This window comes from Vombatus ursinus, unplaced genomic scaffold (assembly GCF_900497805.2).
Source record: "Vombatus ursinus unplaced genomic scaffold, bare-nosed wombat genome assembly UNPS02014935.1, whole genome shotgun sequence".
Lineage (NCBI taxonomy): Eukaryota > Metazoa > Chordata > Mammalia > Diprotodontia > Vombatidae > Vombatus > Vombatus ursinus.
Window position 1 is genome coordinate 4,668,296 of NW_020954713.1, and position 17,165 is coordinate 4,685,460.

A 17,165-nucleotide genomic window follows, 5' to 3' on the forward strand; every position below is an offset into this window, starting at 1 on the left:
TGCTGCTGCTGCTGCTGCTGCTGCTGCTGCTGCTGCTGCTGCTGCTGCTGCTGTTGGACCCCAGGAGGCTGGGCCTGAGGCTGGGCCTGGCCTGCCTGCTGTCCAGCTGTTCCCTGCTGCCCAGGCTGCTGCTGCTGCTGCTGCTGCTGCTGGGAGGGCTGGGTGCCCGTCTGCTGCTGGGCCCTCTGCTGCTCAGCCAAAGCCTAAAAAAGTAAGAGGATTAAAAAGAGATCCCAACTACAAACACAATTCCCTGGGGTTCTTGTCCTCACACACACATTGACAGGCATAGCCTTTTTCTCTCAAGCTTTAGAATATACAGTCTCACTGAAATGTAGGTGCATACCTTTTTCTCTTTTGCGATTCTCTCAGCACGCAAAGATGCAACCTGAATTGGAGGCAGTGGTTTGTCATAGTTGATTCCACTGAAAGTAAATGGAAAAACACGGGATTTATTAAGCATCCAGGCCCTGTGACTATGCTGAGTGCTGCACATACTAAGACAAAAACAAAACAGTCCCTGCCCTGCCTTCAGGTGCTTATATTTTCCTAGCACCTTCTTGACAGCTAAAATCCTTTATTTCCCAAGCTGCTGGCCATCAATTGTTCAGTCTCCATGGACACAGGAGTCTTTAGGAATGCAGTTCAGGACTGCAGCTCAGAAGCCAGATGAGGACTAAAGATATTGTTCTGTCCTCTTCTCTCCACTTATGTGACCACCTCAAATTCAGACTCTCATCAACTCTCACTTGAACTACTACAATAGTCTCATAATTGGTCTCCCTGCCTCCAACCTTTCCAATACATCCTTCCCATAGCTCTCCAGGGACCCAAAACAGGAAAGCCAAGGCTACTGTAAGGCCTCAGAGCAAATTCAGGTTCAAATGACCCAGCACAAAAATGTACAGCCACTTACCTCTCTGCTAGCACTGAAGCATGCTTTGGGTTCTTCTGGAAAGGATTCATGCCAAGTCTGAAATGGACAGAACAGAGAGAAGAGAAATGCTGAAAGCAAAAAATTCCAAACCAAAGGCTGCCAGATGGAAAGAGACTTGTTCAAACTCACTACATACAAAAAAATTTACCACGAGACACAGTACTCACACCTCAAGCAAAGTTAACAGAAAATGAGCATTCGAGAAACATACAGAGGCTTGATTGGGGGACTTCTCTTTCCAGCAGTCATTTTCATTAAATCAAAGTGATTTGTGTACAGCTGGGTGTGGGTAGCATTCTCATCCTGAGCATAGATCTGGCTCGTACGAAGAGGACGGTTGTTCTTGCTCTGAAACAAACGAGATGAGAGCCAATCAAAATTAAAATACCAACAAGAACCTGTAATTACCCCATCCATCAAAAACAGGGTTTGCTTATTTGGAAGCTAATGGACACATAAGTTAAACTTTCTAAGATTAAATACTCACAAACTTTCCTTACTCCTATCAAATATTTATGTTAGTACAAACTTGTTGAAGTGTCCAAATTTATGTGCCATGGAACTCAGCAGGGGAAATAAGTTTCCTTCATACATTAAGAAGAATGTTGTAATGACAAACTTTCAATAATGAATGAAAGCACCACCTTAGGAAAAGGTTTGAGTTACCCTGTTAGATAAATTTCCCCTGGACCCAAACTCTGGAAAAATAAATTTCTCTTTAAATAATAAGTTCGTACTCCCAATAAATCTTAAAAGTGCAAAATATCAGAGCTAGAAGAGACATGGTGTTTATTTTATTTCCACCTCTCCCTTTACAGATAAGGAAGAGGAGTCTCAGAGAAGGGAAGTGACTTGTCCAAAAGCACAGAGCAAATTAGTGACAAAGCTAAGACTCAAAACCAGATCTCCCGATTTCTAGTCCAGGGCCCTCCTCATTTCACAGTGCTGCCTCTACAAATTCTCATCATAAACACAACGGCAATGAAACTCAATCCAAATGGAGAGGACCCAGAATTCCTATATTTCCTATAAGAATGCGTGTGTACATAAGTAAATATAGATATAAGCAGTTAGTTTATTCTTAAGAGAACACCTTTAATTAAAGAAGATAATGTCCAAAGAAATTAAGAACAGAAAACATACATACATATAAGATCAAGATATCACAAGATAACTTATAATTGTTCTATGTATGTAGCATTTCCAAAACACAAAATTCAGCAGAGAAAGACAGTGAGAAAAGAAAAGTGGAAAGGAAAAAAAAAAAAAGACTGAGCACCACACAACACCAGATAATTAAATTATGCAAAAGTCAAAGTTAAGGAAGACTGAGTGGTAAGGGAATTCCACTTTGCCTCCTTGGTGCCAGCGGGCCCCATTCTGCCACACCAGGGACCTGGGACCTGATTCTCCCAAGTCTGGTTCCTATGACCATTCCGAACTCTGCTGGAATAACCAAGGAGGGAGCTGCAGGAAGTCTCCTCCTGCTGGTGCTGAGTGGGTTACTATTTGTTCCCTAATGCCCAGAAGCAAATCCTTTAGCTCTAGGAATGAAAGGCACTGTAGCAAATTCCGGACGGTCAAACTTTTGTGAACTATTAAAACAATTCTGAGTCTGTCTTTCTATGTGTGCTTCTTTGCATCAGCTCTAAAACAAGGTTTTCCAATTTATTCAGAATATCACCTTCATACCTTATAAATATTTTTTGCCTTTTTCTTTGGATTAGCTTCATAAATCAACTATAAGAAAAGAAAACATTTTAGCTTTATTTTTTTTTCCATATTAAGGCTATGGCTAATTACCATTAATGCTTCCAAAACACACAGATATAAAGCACTTCAGGAAGTCTCTTTTGTGAAGGTACCTCATAATGCTATTATGAAGAAAGCTTGTTTTGTTTGAAACAAACAAATGCTTCATTTTGACATTAAAATTTTTCAAACAATGAAAAGATGATTCATACAGAAACTAGGTAACTTTCTCGAATAAATAAAAAATTCCAAATTTATTCCCCCAAATATTAATTTATCAACTAAAATTTTGGAGGACTCCCTAAAAATGCTTAACTTTCTACCCTGTTACTGATGGAAAGACATAATCATGTGTTCACGCTGTGAAAGAAATCAAGAATCTGGTTAGAGTGGATGTAGATCCTCTGGCCTATTTGTAACTTCTGTTCAGATAAATTCCTTCACTCAATAGGCTACATCACCACCAAATAGGACATGGCAAAGAGAGAGACCACTGCACTCACCAAAATGTATTTTACTGACATGGACTAAAGCCAGATAGATGCTTTCCAACATTGTACAGTTTTGAGATTCTCCCCACAGAGTCAAGCAGTCATGCAGCATGAAAGAGGTAGTTGCATGTGGAAAGCCAGATGAAAAAACAAAGAGACAACCAAACAGGGTCGGAGAGGAAAAACATTGCAAAGTGGAGACCTGAGTGTTTTTTATCTCTAGAGGGAAAAAAAAATTCCTCTTCCTTTCTCAGCTAGGACACCAGTTCTACCATGTTGCATGTCTCTCTTTTTTTTAAACAAAAGTTACTAAATAGTTGGCTACAATGTAAATGTTCTGTAAATACTGTAATTTTCAACATTCTTTTTTAAACCCGAAACAATCAATATGCAACTCAGTTCCCCGAAACCACCATCTCTTAACATGCTAAGAGATTAAGGGAGGGTTAGTGACAAAGCAATATGGATAAAAACTAGCTCAATAATCTCTTCTGCAACCAAACTAATGACTAGTATAAAGGAGCAATTTTTCCACTCTTAATCCACCACTCTGTTAAACAGAAAATCATGATGCGATATAATAATAAGGTGACTTCACTAATGACAATTTCAGAATAGAATTTTGCTGCTGGGTGGAAAGGTTTGCTTCAAATGACAGATTTTACAGTGGTTTGATGAAAAGCATTTGATCTAGCAATAAAAATTCTAAATTACTGTTCTTCTGTACCTAGTTTCTGGAAAAGCATAAGTGAGCTTAAACTCACCTTTCCCTCTTCTCTCGGAATAATGACATTTTCATAGCGGTTTCGGCACTGTTTGGAAGACCGATAAACTCGGCTGCAGGAATTAACAACATCGCTAACAAGATCCCAATTAGGGGTGTGTGCTGGTGACACAACGGTGAGATTTAAAGGAAGTTCAAGCAGCTGCTTTACAGCCTAAAGAGAGAAGAAGTCTCAGATTAAAATATGTCAACAAAAGCATGAATTAATTTATTTTTCTGTGTCTAAGAAAGATGCTACAGAAGAACACAGAAGCTTGGAATAGCACAAGGGTGGGGAAAGGCAGATGGAAAAAATCATGCGCAAGATCTCTCTCACCTGCAGCAACGCCCAGTCTTCACTAATGAGCCACTCCGGGTTGTCCTGCCCAGACTCTGCTGTTGGTTTGACAAAAGTTGGCAGAGGTTTGGCAAACTGAGTCTGCTGCTTCAACAGAATGTTCTTCTTTTGCTCTTTGCCCTCTCGCCGCATCTTCAACATCCCCGGCGTTGCCCGGTCAAAGAGGGATCGAGGAGGAATGACAGCCTCCCCATGCCGCTGCTTCTTCTTCCGACCGACAGCTAAGGAAGAGACGCCTTCTTTAGCAAGAAGATAACAGAACATTGGTGAAAGTGATCACAACGAGCAAAGGAAATGGTATATACTGCTGGGCAAAGAGACAGTGTCTACAAAGTGCTACGCTAGTCAGACCCCGTAAAATGTGAACTGTAAATTAATATGTCCCCTCCTTCCCAGTACAAAAAGGCTTAATAATGCATATGAGCTCACATGCCTTTTAAATTACATTTGGAGGGTTTCAGTAAGTCTCATTTTAATTTTTAACTCAAATACAGCTAAAACAAAAGAGATAAGATGAGCAAAAATAGTTGAATACAACTACTAGCTTCCTTTTATAAGTTTCATGAGCCAAATAACTAGATCCTCCAAACGGCAAGTGATACTGCACACTCTTATGAGATGAGACACACAAATTGCCCAGACCAGCAAACAGCTAACGTCAGTAAGTCCACCGAGGAATTGTCATGGCCCCATTTACCAGAGGGATCTGTCTTGTGTCGCTTACGCTCCTTCCGCACATACACTGGAGGCAGCTTAGATTCGGGGATGGGTGTATTCTCATACATCAGACACATGACTGAGTCAATATAGATGTCATTGTCATCTTGAGGAGGAGTGGGAGGAGTCCAAAGCTGTACAAAGAAAATATTTTCTATTACATTTGTCATGTAACATGAAATCTGCCTGACAGTGAAATGAAATTAAATGAAGTGACTCACTGGCATAATTTCTGTCTGCCCATCAGTATCTTCATAAACATATTCCTGTAGGAGAAACAGGGAATATAAAAGATTTAAGAGATCACTGAACATGCAGAATTCTGAATAAGAACAAGATAAAGAATGTTAATTGTTGCATTTAAAGTAAGTACAATCAGTGTACTAGAGAAGATATATATTTTTTCTAATAATTAGTAAGATTTTACAAAAAGCCCCATTCCAGAAGGCTATTTGTGTTTTTAAGCAGAAATGGGTCAGTTACACATTTTCATGGAAGATATGTTTCTTGATTTTAACTTATACTTGATAATGGTTTTTAATATTAAAAAATATATGCAGCCATATATGCAACTACAAACACCTCCAACAATGATGCCCAAACAGTTTCCTTCTTGGGGTTTGAGAGGTACCCTAACATTACCATATTGTAGGCATCTTCTCTGGTGTATGTCAGTAATTCTTCCTCCTCTTCTAACAGTGCTGAGGCATCCCTCTCTTTAAGTCGTCTCATATTATTGGATTCCCACTCCTTTGAAGCTATTGCTACCTCCTACAAACAGGATTCATCAGAAAAGACACTTCTAAAAATTTTGGCTAGCAACAGAAAATCGTAAGCACAAATTCTACTATATGCTACCACCTTCACTTCTAATTTCTTCTTCCTTTTTCTCTTCTTTTCAAACTTTTACTAAACACAGACCACCTTCTCTTACACTGATGCTAACACTTACTTATGACTTATAATCTAGGACACATTCTATTATTCTTTTTTTGGGGGGGGGGGGGGGTGGCGCGAGCCTAGGCAGTGTGGTTAAGTGATTTGCCCAGGGTCACACAGCTAATAAGTGTCAAGTGTCTGAGGCTGGATTTGAACTCAAGTCCTCCTGACTACAGGGCCAGTGCTCTATCCACTGAGCCACCTAACTGCCTCTGCATTCCATTATTCTTGAACATAATCTCTCTCTAATACAAAAGTTATACACAAATCCATCCCTCTGCTTACATAAGCTTCTCCAAGTCTATCAGCAATTCTATTCATTATCTATCTGCATGATGCAAGGCAAGGAGCCCAAGTTTCCTCATTTCAGAGGCTCGTATGAGGGAAAGTCCACTGCAAACCAGGAATAGCTAAGTACTTGTAAGTTACTACATTACGACTCCTCAAATAGTTCTTATGGTGTGATTTTTCTGAAACTGCATGTAGGTCACATCCATTTTAAACTCAGATGCATAAAATTCTTCTCTTACCTCAATGTCTCTTGGTTTTTCCTGATCAATGGAAGCATGGAATAATTCAAGATAATTCAGAGCATACTTCTCAATTGGTGTGAGCTGTTTCAAAATACACATTTTTCAAAGATCATTAGTAGGAAGCTAGTGAAATCCAAGGCTCTTTCTCACCCCAACATCTAAAATAATGAATTACACTACATGTCCCAATTAAATTTGAAGCATTCCATGTAGGAATCAATACTGTTCCTACTCACATTGAGCTTGAATCTTAAAAATGAAAAGGTTTAAAACTGAATTTTTAAAATCACAATACCTGTTCCATAAAGTCAGCTAATTCTTCTAATTGTGAAGGTTCTTCATTAACTCTTGGATCATCTAATTCTGATGAGAGAATATCAGCACTTGTTTCAGACACTGTTGTTTCTTCATATTTTGGGATGTCATCCTCCAAATATTCAATACTCTTAAGAGCCTTGAGAAAACACATTTTCAAGTAAAATTTTGTGTATTTTTAAAAGAATCATAAAAAGAAAAGATTTCTAAAATGTTTTATTCAACTAGGCACATTATAAAAATCACATTCCCCCCACGCCCAATCCGCAAGATCACTGACACTTCCACTGAATAAATATTTATCCATATAGCATTATAGAAAAGTTTACAACAATTTCTTACAGCCTACTTAGGGAGAAAAGATACATACATAAAAGATTTTGATGAGAAATCAGAAGAGTTTATCTAAAAAGAATGATTCAGACAGGACTTAGAAGTCACCTAGTTCAATCTCCCACCCATTACAAAAGTACATTCATCAAAAGTACATACATCTAAAGTTCACCCTTGATGAACTGGACTCACAGCTCAAAACAGCTATGGGTGGGACATAAACAGGTGGACAGGACAAGAAGGATATGAAGGAAACTTTGAGTTGGGAATATAGAATGTTCTGAAGACAATGGGAAGACGTATCACAGGATTATCAACTTCGAGCTAGAAAGTACTGCAGAAGTCATCCATTCCAAACTTTTCATTCTATAAACAAAGACGCCAGAGGCCCAGAGAAGAATAATAGAAGGCCCCAGGTCGTAGGGGCAGCACAGTCAGGCTTGGAGCCCAGGCCCAGTGTCTCCCATGTACCCAACAGCTTCTCTGGACAGGATGAATGGTTTAGACAGGATCCCAGGATACAGAATCACAGGTAACTTGAGAAACACTAAAGGTTACAGGAGCTACCTGGAGCAAACCCACACTGTGTCAGAGTGTGTTGAACCAGCCATGTGACTTCTTCTAGTAAAGCAAGTAGAGGTCATAGATTCCCAAGGAGCCACAAGATAAAACCCACATCTTGGAAAGATTACTACGGCAGTGGTTTGAAGGATAACTTGAAGGAGTTAAAGGCAAAAAATAGAGAGAGCATGAGAAAATACTGCAGCTACCTAAGCATGAGGTGATTGAGTAGGTAGAGAACCCCAGGAATGAAGAGAAAAGTAAAGAAATGAATGCTTCAAAGGAAGGACAGATGAGGCAATTGATATAATCAGACATGACTCAACAACAAGAAAAACAACAGAGTGGGAAAAGAAGTGGATAAGAAATAAAGGACACCCAGTTTCCAGTTTTGGTTCTGCCCTAGCTATGGGATTTGGGGTCAAGTCCTCCCCGATGTCTTGGCCTATGATTACTAAACTATAAAATGAGATTCATTTCATTCATCTTGAAGGTCCTGCTGTAGTCCTGCTCCAGCTCTACCATTCTAGATGTGCACTGAGTTCATTATGGAAAAGAATCTATAAATCTACAAATCTATAAAAGAATCTATAAAGTAAATGTGGTGAGGCAGACAAAAAAGCTAATGGGATCTTGGGCTGTATGAAGAGAGGCATAGCTTCAGAGTTCGCCTGTCCTCTGACATCTTCAGACCAGATTCCATCTGAAGTAAGCAAGACTTGCAAAGCTGAAGCATGAACAAAGGAGGACCACTGGGAGAGCAAGGGCCTTGAGAACGAGACAAAGGAAGATCAGTGGAAGGAACTAGGCATAGTTAGTTAGCCTGGGGGAAAGAAGACTCAGGGAGGGATCTGATAGCTGTCTTTAAGTATGTGAATCCTTATGCAAATATGTGGAGAAGGGATTAGACTTTTTCTCTTTGGCCCTGCAGGGCAGACACAATGTATGGAATTCCCAACAGTTTACCAAAGAGGAACAGACTACCTTGAGGAGAAGAGGGTTCCACTTCTTGGCAGAAGCTGGAGGATCCTATCACGTATAAGAGAACTTCCTTTCACCTATGGGTTATACTATATGCCAATGAGATCCTTGTCAACTCTCAGATTCTATGGTTCCAGATTCGGAGGGCTAAGGTCTAAATCCTGGGGGATGTCTATAGTCCCTACCTGAAAAGTAGCAATATCAAGGTAGGCAGAAAACCATGGGAGTGTAGCATCACAGAAGCCAAGACCAAGAGACAAATTAGATCAAGTACCTTAAAGATATCACAGACTGAGAAAAGGCCACTGGATTTGTGAAGAACAGAAGTGACTTTTAATTTAGTTTCTGTAGTTTAGGGTCACAAATCAGATTTCAGGGGGTCAAGAATTGTCATAAAGAAACAGAAACAGCTGATATTGACCATACATTAGAGAAGTTTGCCAGGAAAAGCAAAGAAAGTAATATGAATTGCTAGAGTAGTCAGTAGGGTCAAAAGAAGTTTTGGGGTTGGTTTTTTTTTTTTCAAAATGGGGAAAACTATATATTTGAAAGAAAAACATGAGACAGTGGAAAAGGAGGTGATAGACAAAGAAAGGCTCAGAATTAAACAGTTCAATCAAACATCTGTTAAGTATCTAATATGTGCAGGACATTGTACTAGATGACAAAGAATAAAGTTAAGTTACAGATGCTCTCCTCAACAATTTGCAATCTAACAGGGACAAGTACAAATATAAGTTACAAACTGCTATGTAGTAAGCACAGAAGAAAGGCCCAAACAAGGTGCTACAAGAAATTTAAGGGATTCAAAAAAATTTTCATAGAGGTGTAACACTTGAAGAACAACACTCTTGGGTCTTGAAGAAAAGGAAGGGTGTTAACAAGTGGAAATTAAGGGGAGAAATTCATTTCAGACATCATCTCAGGAGATGAGTAACTAATTAAATAAGATTCTTCAGAAGTCACAATGTCACAAGATCTAGGAAACAGAAAGAAGAGTAATAAGCCTTAGAAAAGATGAGGAACACAATTTTCTGTAACAAGAAGTTTTCTCAAGTGAAGAAGAGGCAAGATGGGACACTCAAAACAAATGGCCATAATCTTCACAGTTAAAATAGGAGATAAATCATTTGCTAATAGTGAAGGAAGACATGATAGAACTGGAGACTTGAAAACAGAGGGAAAGACTTGAAATAGCTATTTGGGATGGGTTTGAGGCAGCTAGGTAGTCCAGTGAATGAAGCACTGGTCTTGGAGTCAGGAAGTCTTCATGAGTTTAATCTTGCCTCAGATATTAGGTGTACCACCCTGGGCAAGTCACTTAATCTTGTTTGCCTCAGTTCCTCATTTGTGAAATGAGTTGGCAAAGGAAATGACAATACTCCAGTATCTTTGCCAAGAAAACCCCAAAATGGGGTCACAGAGAGACAGCACTGAAATGAATGAACAACAAACGGGGGAGAGGAAGCAGGAGGGGTACTAAACACTAAAGAAATCGAAGAGATAAATAAAAGAATGACTGTAAAGCATCTATAGCCCAAATATAAATGAGTCAGGTCTATGCAATTTTGTGTCTTTCTTCAGTAGACAACTGCTCTGCCCTGAAAGAACTAGAAACCAAAGTGTTGGCGTGCTCCTGAATTGGGACAGACCACTGAATTTCAAAAAGGCAAGGGAGTGGCAGTGTAGGTAATACTAACATAGAAAACTGAAGACTCAGAACGGATTCAAGTGCAGCTGGAAAGGAGTGGACGGACCAGCTATAACAACCAGGGTTGTGTGATGAGAGGTCCAGGGAGGCTAGAGTGCAGCAACTTCAGTGATATGAGGAAGGGGGAGAAAGAAATGATAAAGTGGTTGGGATCTCTAAAAAGGACATCCTTCAGTCAGCTGCTTCTTCAGGAAAAGTTACCTCTATAAAAGGCCTTGCGATTTTAGGTGCAATTGCTTCTGAGGCAGAGGGCTCCTGAGGAAGAACAACAAATTCTTCAGCTTTAACTCTGAAACCAGAGTCTTCTACAGGAGAGTGAACATCAAATAGCTCCTGGATAGTTTGCTGAAAAAACAAAAATGATCATGTCTTTCAATAATTAGGGACACACTTTTATATCCAACCTTAACTCAAAGCTCTAGGTGTGAAGGATTAATACATAATTATCAGGTTTTGAATATCTATTAAAAACAATGCAATACATTGTGTGATAAAACTTGACTCTGAGGATTTTTAACACATTAAAAATACCTGAGTTAAAAATGCCATAGAGTAGTCGTTTCCTTGAGCAGCAACCTCTCTTATCAAATCTTTAGTTCCATTTTTCAACAATTTTTCTTCTATGGAATTACCACTCACAAGCCTACACAAGAAGAAAATATTTATTAAACAGTTTTGTGTGACAATGATAAAGTACAGAGCTAGAAGGCACTGATATAATAACAGTGGGGATTGCTTCTAAAAATGATGATGATAAAGTTTAAATACATATGGTCTTGAAGCTTCCAAAGCACTTTCACACATTTCATTTGGTATTCACAACTCTGTAGAGTAGATTGGGTAGATATCCACATTTTACAGATGAAAAAAAACTGAGACTCAGAGAGGTGAATGACCTACCCAAGGTAGCACAACTAAAAAGCAGTGTAGGGGCAGCTAGGTGGCACAGTGGATAGCGCACCGGCCCTGGATTCAGGAGGACCTGAGTTCAAATCCAGCCTCAGACCAAACACTTGACACTTAGTAGCTGTGTGACCCTGGGCAAGTCACTTAACCCCAACTGCCTTTAAAAATAAATAAATAAATAAATGAAAAGCAGTGTAGTCAAGCCAAAAACCTAAGCTGGGATCCTACTGATGAATCCACTGACTTGGACCTCACACACTTCTGACTACATACCGAATACATGAGACCCAACTAAATAATGTTGAATTGTGTCAGCATGAAAGACAAAGACATTGTACAGGAGATACAGATGTCTAGTTAAACGCTGTTTATTTCACAGAGATGTATAAGAAGCTGTAGAAGCTGTAACTAAGAGCACTCATCAAACACTAGAAATGGAATTATGGTCTGTACAGTTCTGAGACCAGAAGTTTTAGAAAGCTCTAAAAATACACACCACAGAGTTTTGGAATTTTCTTAAATACACACGCACACACACACACACACACACACACACACACACGCACGTTTGGTTTACAGTTCTAATGTTTGCAGTTGATGGCAAGAAAAGTAGGTTTAATTTCTTTCGAAAACTTTTAATTATATTTTATAAAATTTTAAGTACATCCATTAACATCAACTGCTTCCCTAGCATTTGAGTATTTGAGGAAGGGGCCAAACAAATGAAAAAATAAAAAGGGCAGAATAACAAAAACAAATTAATATAAAAATCGATGAGGTACAAATGAACAGAAAAAAGGTCAATTCATCTGAAAGGTGAAATGTTTTAATCTTGCTTGGGGATTCTTGGCATGAAAATTACCTGTATATGTGAATGTCCTTGCTTCTTCCAATTCGATCGCACCATTCTTGAGCCTTTGCATCCATCACTGGATTTAAGTCATTGTCATAAAACACAACTGTGTCAGCCTCTACAAGATTTACACCTGTAGAGCGACTGTGGGTGGAAAGAATGGCACAAAATATCCTCTTGTCTCTGTTAAAACTCCTCATCAGTTCCTAAATTAGAAATAAAATGCTTATAAGAGTAAATAATAAAAAATTAAATGGAAGAATAGCAATTAATTATTGCCACTCAGTCATTCAGTCACGTCAAACTCTTTGTAACCCTGCGGACAATAACAAACCAATTCTGTCCATGGGGTTTTCGTGGCAAAGATACTGGACTGATATGCCCTTTCCTTCTCCAGTTAGCATTTAAATACTATCCATAAATTAGACTGTATTCTGAAATCTAAAGTGCCTAACTACTGTTTTATTTGAGGACGATAGCACCGTGATTATTTTAATATTGAAATTCACTTTTGAAAATGTCCTAATTTTTAGCAAAATATATGCTGACTTATTTCTGCACTTACATAGTGATTTTTAACTACTTATAATAAAGAAATTTTCAGAATGCTTGAGTTATATCTGGTTCATCAGTCACAAAAAAGTGGAAAAATAAAATACTTTTCTACAGTTAATGTCAGCTCCAACTATAGGCCCCAAAAGAAAATCCAGCTCTTATTGGGGAGGGAAATGTGCTTTCTGATATCTCCTCAGGCAATGCCAGGGCACTCTATGGGCAAGAAAGCCCCTGGAGTAAGACTGAGGAAGAAGGGAGACACACATACTCTTTAGTGACAGGTGGTAATTGAATTAAATACTTAAAAAAATTGGACTTTACTGAATTTCAAAACCATATTATTTTACAAAAAGTTTATATTTTTATTACCTGAACATACTAGTCTCTAGGACTGATCCCCATAGGTCACTGAGTTAATTTATGCTGACACCAAAATACTGTATACAACCATCAAGCTGCCTGAATACAACAAATAGCATGATCTAAACTTTATGTCCCTAATTTATGTCAATCAGGTCAGAATCAAAGGATTTACTGAAATTCAGAGAGAACAAGTAATTCAGTTCTGGTTTATTCAGACAGTAACCTTAAGAGGGGACTAATAAAGGTAATGATAGAGAGACATCATCACTAAATTACTTAACTGCATTGTCACAAATTCCATTCTTTAAAAGTCAGCTGATGGCTATCGCTAAATCCCTAAGTGATCAACAAGTCCTCTCTTACCTGGCGTTGTTCACTGTTAGCATTTTCATCAACTCTTACATAGGTAAGATAATGGAAGTCCAAGAACATTTCCAAAATATCTAACATCAGAATCATCTGAGATAAGATCAGCACCCGACGTCCCTCAGATTTTAGCTTCTGAAGCAAGATAGCTAAAGCTTCTAGCTTTCCTATAAAGATAATACCATGAGAGTATTTCATGATAAGATTAAAATACAAGCCATTATAATTTATTTTTGCTAAATATCCATCTTTGCTCATACCTGAATCATACTGCACCAGTCTGAGCTCAGGAAACTGCAATACCTTGAGGTTTGTTATTTCATGCAACTGTTGTAAATAGGGAGCAGTCTGCTCCTTCAGACAGTGCCGGAAAATCTTCATTTTGTGGCTGTAAGAGGGTGGTGGTTTGGCTACGTACAAGCAAGGAGGAGCAGCCACTACGGCTGGAAGCACACAGGCCACCCTGTGAAGTGAACAGAATCCCTCAGTTACACACAGAGCAGACAGAAACCTCTCATTGTCAGGTGGCTTCAGGGAAGCTCTTTGGCCCTCTTCAAAATGTGTCCGAGGGTGCAGAGAGGAAAAAAAGGAAAGGCTATTTAATAACCCAGCTTGGAAGGGCCAAACAACTACAAAAGCTGCACAAGTGCCTGAATGAATCATCTGCAGTATCGCAATCATTCAAAGCTCAGGGCTAGGTGCTAGGACACAGAACCTGTTCCTAAGGACTTCGTCATCTAGCCAAGTGATTCTCAAACCTTTTGGTCTCGGGACCTTTTCACACTCTTAAAAATTATTGAAAAAAAAATTTTTTTTAATTATTGAGGACCCCTCCCCTCACCAAAGAGCTTTTGTTTATGTAGGTTATATCTATCAATATTTCCCATGTTAGAAATTAAAACGTCTTCATATTATTAAGAAAATCATTTTGACCTTATGAACATTTGGAAATGTCTCTGGGGGCCACACTTTGAGAACTGTTGGTACAGGAAATGCAAAATAGCTAACACAAAAATTGAGGTTAACATAAAGACTGCATGGATAATTGGCCAAGATCCCTCAAGTAACTATATCCTCCTGACTGGAAGAGACAATCATAGGTCTGAGGCCTAAAGGAAGGCTTCTTCAAACAGGATGAAAAAGGCAAGACTTGGTTTGTTTCTTTTCAACTTTTCCTTCTAATCTGATAAAATAAAAACCATTTATGTGGATAGACCACCAGCCCTGGAATCTGGAGGACCTGAGTTCAAATCCGGTCTGAGACACAATATTTCCCAGCTGTGTGACTCTGGGCAAGTCATTTAACCCCAATCGCCTTACCAAAAAAAAAAAAAAATTGTTTATGATGGGAACATTTTAGAGCCTCTGCCAGGGAGCTGGAATAGATATTAGATTACATTAGATTAGATGTTGTCATGAGATACAGTTACAGTTTCAGAAGCAATAAATATAGAGATGAGGGTGGTGACATATATGAAGCCAAAGACAAATTTCAAACGCCGAAGCATTATTAGGAGGGCTGAATGGAGCTGCGAACAGATTCAATGTTTCACAAACGGGAAATACAGAAAGTAAACCCCATGTAACCACTGTAATTAATCACTTTTATCATTTAAGGGTACTTATGAAATTTCTTGAGTATATATTTATTATGATATGTAAACAACTAAAATATGAATGAAGGTTTGTTTTGTTTTTATTTGATTTTTTCATTTCGTTTTGTTTTGTTTTGCTAGGCAATGGGGTTAAGTGACTTGCCCAGGGTCACACAGTTAGTAAGTGTCAAGTGTCTGAGGCTGGATTTGAACTCAGGTTCTCCGGACTTTCAGGGCCGGTGCTCTATCCATTGCGCCCCCTAGCTGCCCCTGTTTTTATCTGATTTTAAAAGCAATGCAGAAAAATGGAAGAGCAATGGATATGAGTAAGAAAAATGGGCTTACCGACTGGCTGATACTTATTATCTGTATGATACTGACAAAGTCCATTCTTTCTGGCCTCTTTGGGCCTCCAAATGCTCCTCTACAAGATGAGGCTTTGGACCAGACTGTCTCTGAGGCTGCACTCCAGCTCTAAATCTTCTCATTCAATACAGATTGGATCATGAGCTGCATTCATTCAATTCTCCCAACTCCTCCCTCCCTTGAGAGCAAACAGGAATGCCACAGCTTCATGCCACCATCCACCTGGTGACTGCTACCCAAAACGCAGACATACTCCTTAAGAAGCACTAAATAAGCCCTCTGGGAGGTGCACTGCTGTTTCAATCCAAAACGAAATTTAGTATCTTTCCCCTATTTCCCTGTTCCTGTAAGGGGGCTCCCAAAGTCATAGCCTTGAACCCTCCTTGACTCCTCACTCTTGCATATCCGATCAGGTGCTGAACCTTGCTATTTCCACTTGTGATACCTCTCATATCCACCTCTTTCCCTCTACTTCTGAAGCTACTATCTTCCTGCCCACCCCCATCATCTCACCCATATTACAGGGACAGCCTTCCTCAAGTCTTAGCCCCCTCCAATCCATCCTCCACACTGCTGCCAAAGTGATTTCCTTAAGCATAGCTATGACCACCTGACTCCCTAATTAAACTCCACTGGTTTTCTGTGGCCTCAAGGATAAAACATAAATTTCTCTGTTCATGGTTTTTAAAAGTTCCACACAACCTGATCCCAACAACCAGCCTTGTGGGACACTGTCTCCTCCTTCCCTCACTTTGTCAGTGACTGTCAGAGGCCGTGTCAGCCAAACTGACCTGACCTTTGCCCCATCTGGCCTCCTCCCTGTCTGGAATGCACTCTCTTCTCACTTCTGCCACAGAATCTCCTTCTTCCTTCAAGATGCATCACCTTCTATATGAGGCCCTGCTTAACCCCAGCCCCCACACCCAATGGTATGTATCTAAAATACTTAGACGTGAACTTGTTTCTCGCTTAGAATGTAAGCCCTTTGGGAAGGGGGATTCACTATATTTGTACCAATAGTGTCAAAGACATAGTAGACACTTAACAAATACTTGTTGATAATGATTTTACAGTAATATAGAACTCTGTGGTTGAAAAAGTCTATTCTTCACAATAACCCTGTAAAGTAAGCTATACAAGCAAACATAAGCCTCCTTTCCTTTTAAAGGAAAAACAATGATTTGCACATGGTCATAGCTAAAAAAGATCAGAATTGGGACATGAACTCATCTCCAAAGTCCAGGTTCATTGCTCTTTCCAGTATAATTTTCACCAAATTTTAAACAATTTTTAAGAAGGATTTTAAAAGAACAACAGTGAAAAAGCAAGAAGTTCACAAAATGAATTCTAAAATTGCACCAAATGAGACTATAAAAAAATAAACAAACAAACAAAACTCAAGTGTGCCCAGGTTATAATACCTATTAATAACATCATGGAGGGATTCTCTTCGTTGTTCTAATGTCAACATCAAACACTGAAGTACGTCAGTTGAATTTCTTGAAGATGAAGCACAACAGTTCACCATACCAGCCCAACTCCATTTATTTCTGTCTGCAGACCCGCGCAGAGGTGTCTTCTTCCGACTAATCAGAGAACAAATTCCTAACAAATCACTGCCATAGACAGGAGTTCTGGAACAGCGCCGCTCATTGCCCAAATAAATTCGGTCCAGTCGTTCTTTCAAAAGTCTATTTTTTTCCTCCTTTGGGTAAAATGGTAATAAGAGCTTGGTCATTCAAGTATGGAGAAGTAGATAATTAAATGGTT

At 39.2% G+C, this 17,165-nt stretch overlaps 1 protein-coding gene and 1 non-coding gene across 2 annotated transcripts in view; both read right to left on the reverse strand.

Moving 5' to 3' along the window:
* Positions 1-17,165, reverse strand: part of EP400 (E1A binding protein p400) — a 141,611-nt gene that overhangs the window by 20,641 nt on the left and 103,805 nt on the right. The window contains exons 28-44 of the mRNA XM_027844122.1: positions 16,817-17,100; positions 13,695-13,897; positions 13,432-13,601; positions 12,160-12,356; positions 10,923-11,034; positions 10,593-10,736; positions 6,786-6,944; positions 6,488-6,571; positions 5,661-5,789; positions 5,240-5,284; positions 4,999-5,152; positions 4,281-4,522; positions 3,945-4,118; positions 1,149-1,285; positions 917-973; positions 347-425; positions 3-203 (exon numbers count right to left, since the gene is read on the reverse strand). Coding sequence (XP_027699923.1) covers positions 3-203; positions 347-425; positions 917-973; positions 1,149-1,285; positions 3,945-4,118; positions 4,281-4,522; positions 4,999-5,152; positions 5,240-5,284; positions 5,661-5,789; positions 6,488-6,571; positions 6,786-6,944; positions 10,593-10,736; positions 10,923-11,034; positions 12,160-12,356; positions 13,432-13,601; positions 13,695-13,897; positions 16,817-17,100 — 2,571 coding nt within the window. The remainder of the gene's footprint in view (positions 1-2; positions 204-346; positions 426-916; positions 974-1,148; positions 1,286-3,944; positions 4,119-4,280; positions 4,523-4,998; positions 5,153-5,239; positions 5,285-5,660; positions 5,790-6,487; positions 6,572-6,785; positions 6,945-10,592; positions 10,737-10,922; positions 11,035-12,159; positions 12,357-13,431; positions 13,602-13,694; positions 13,898-16,816; positions 17,101-17,165) is intronic.
* Positions 12,822-12,956, reverse strand: LOC114029658. The gene has a single exon (XR_003567515.1). It is a non-coding gene; the product is annotated as a small nucleolar RNA SNORA49 (small nucleolar RNA).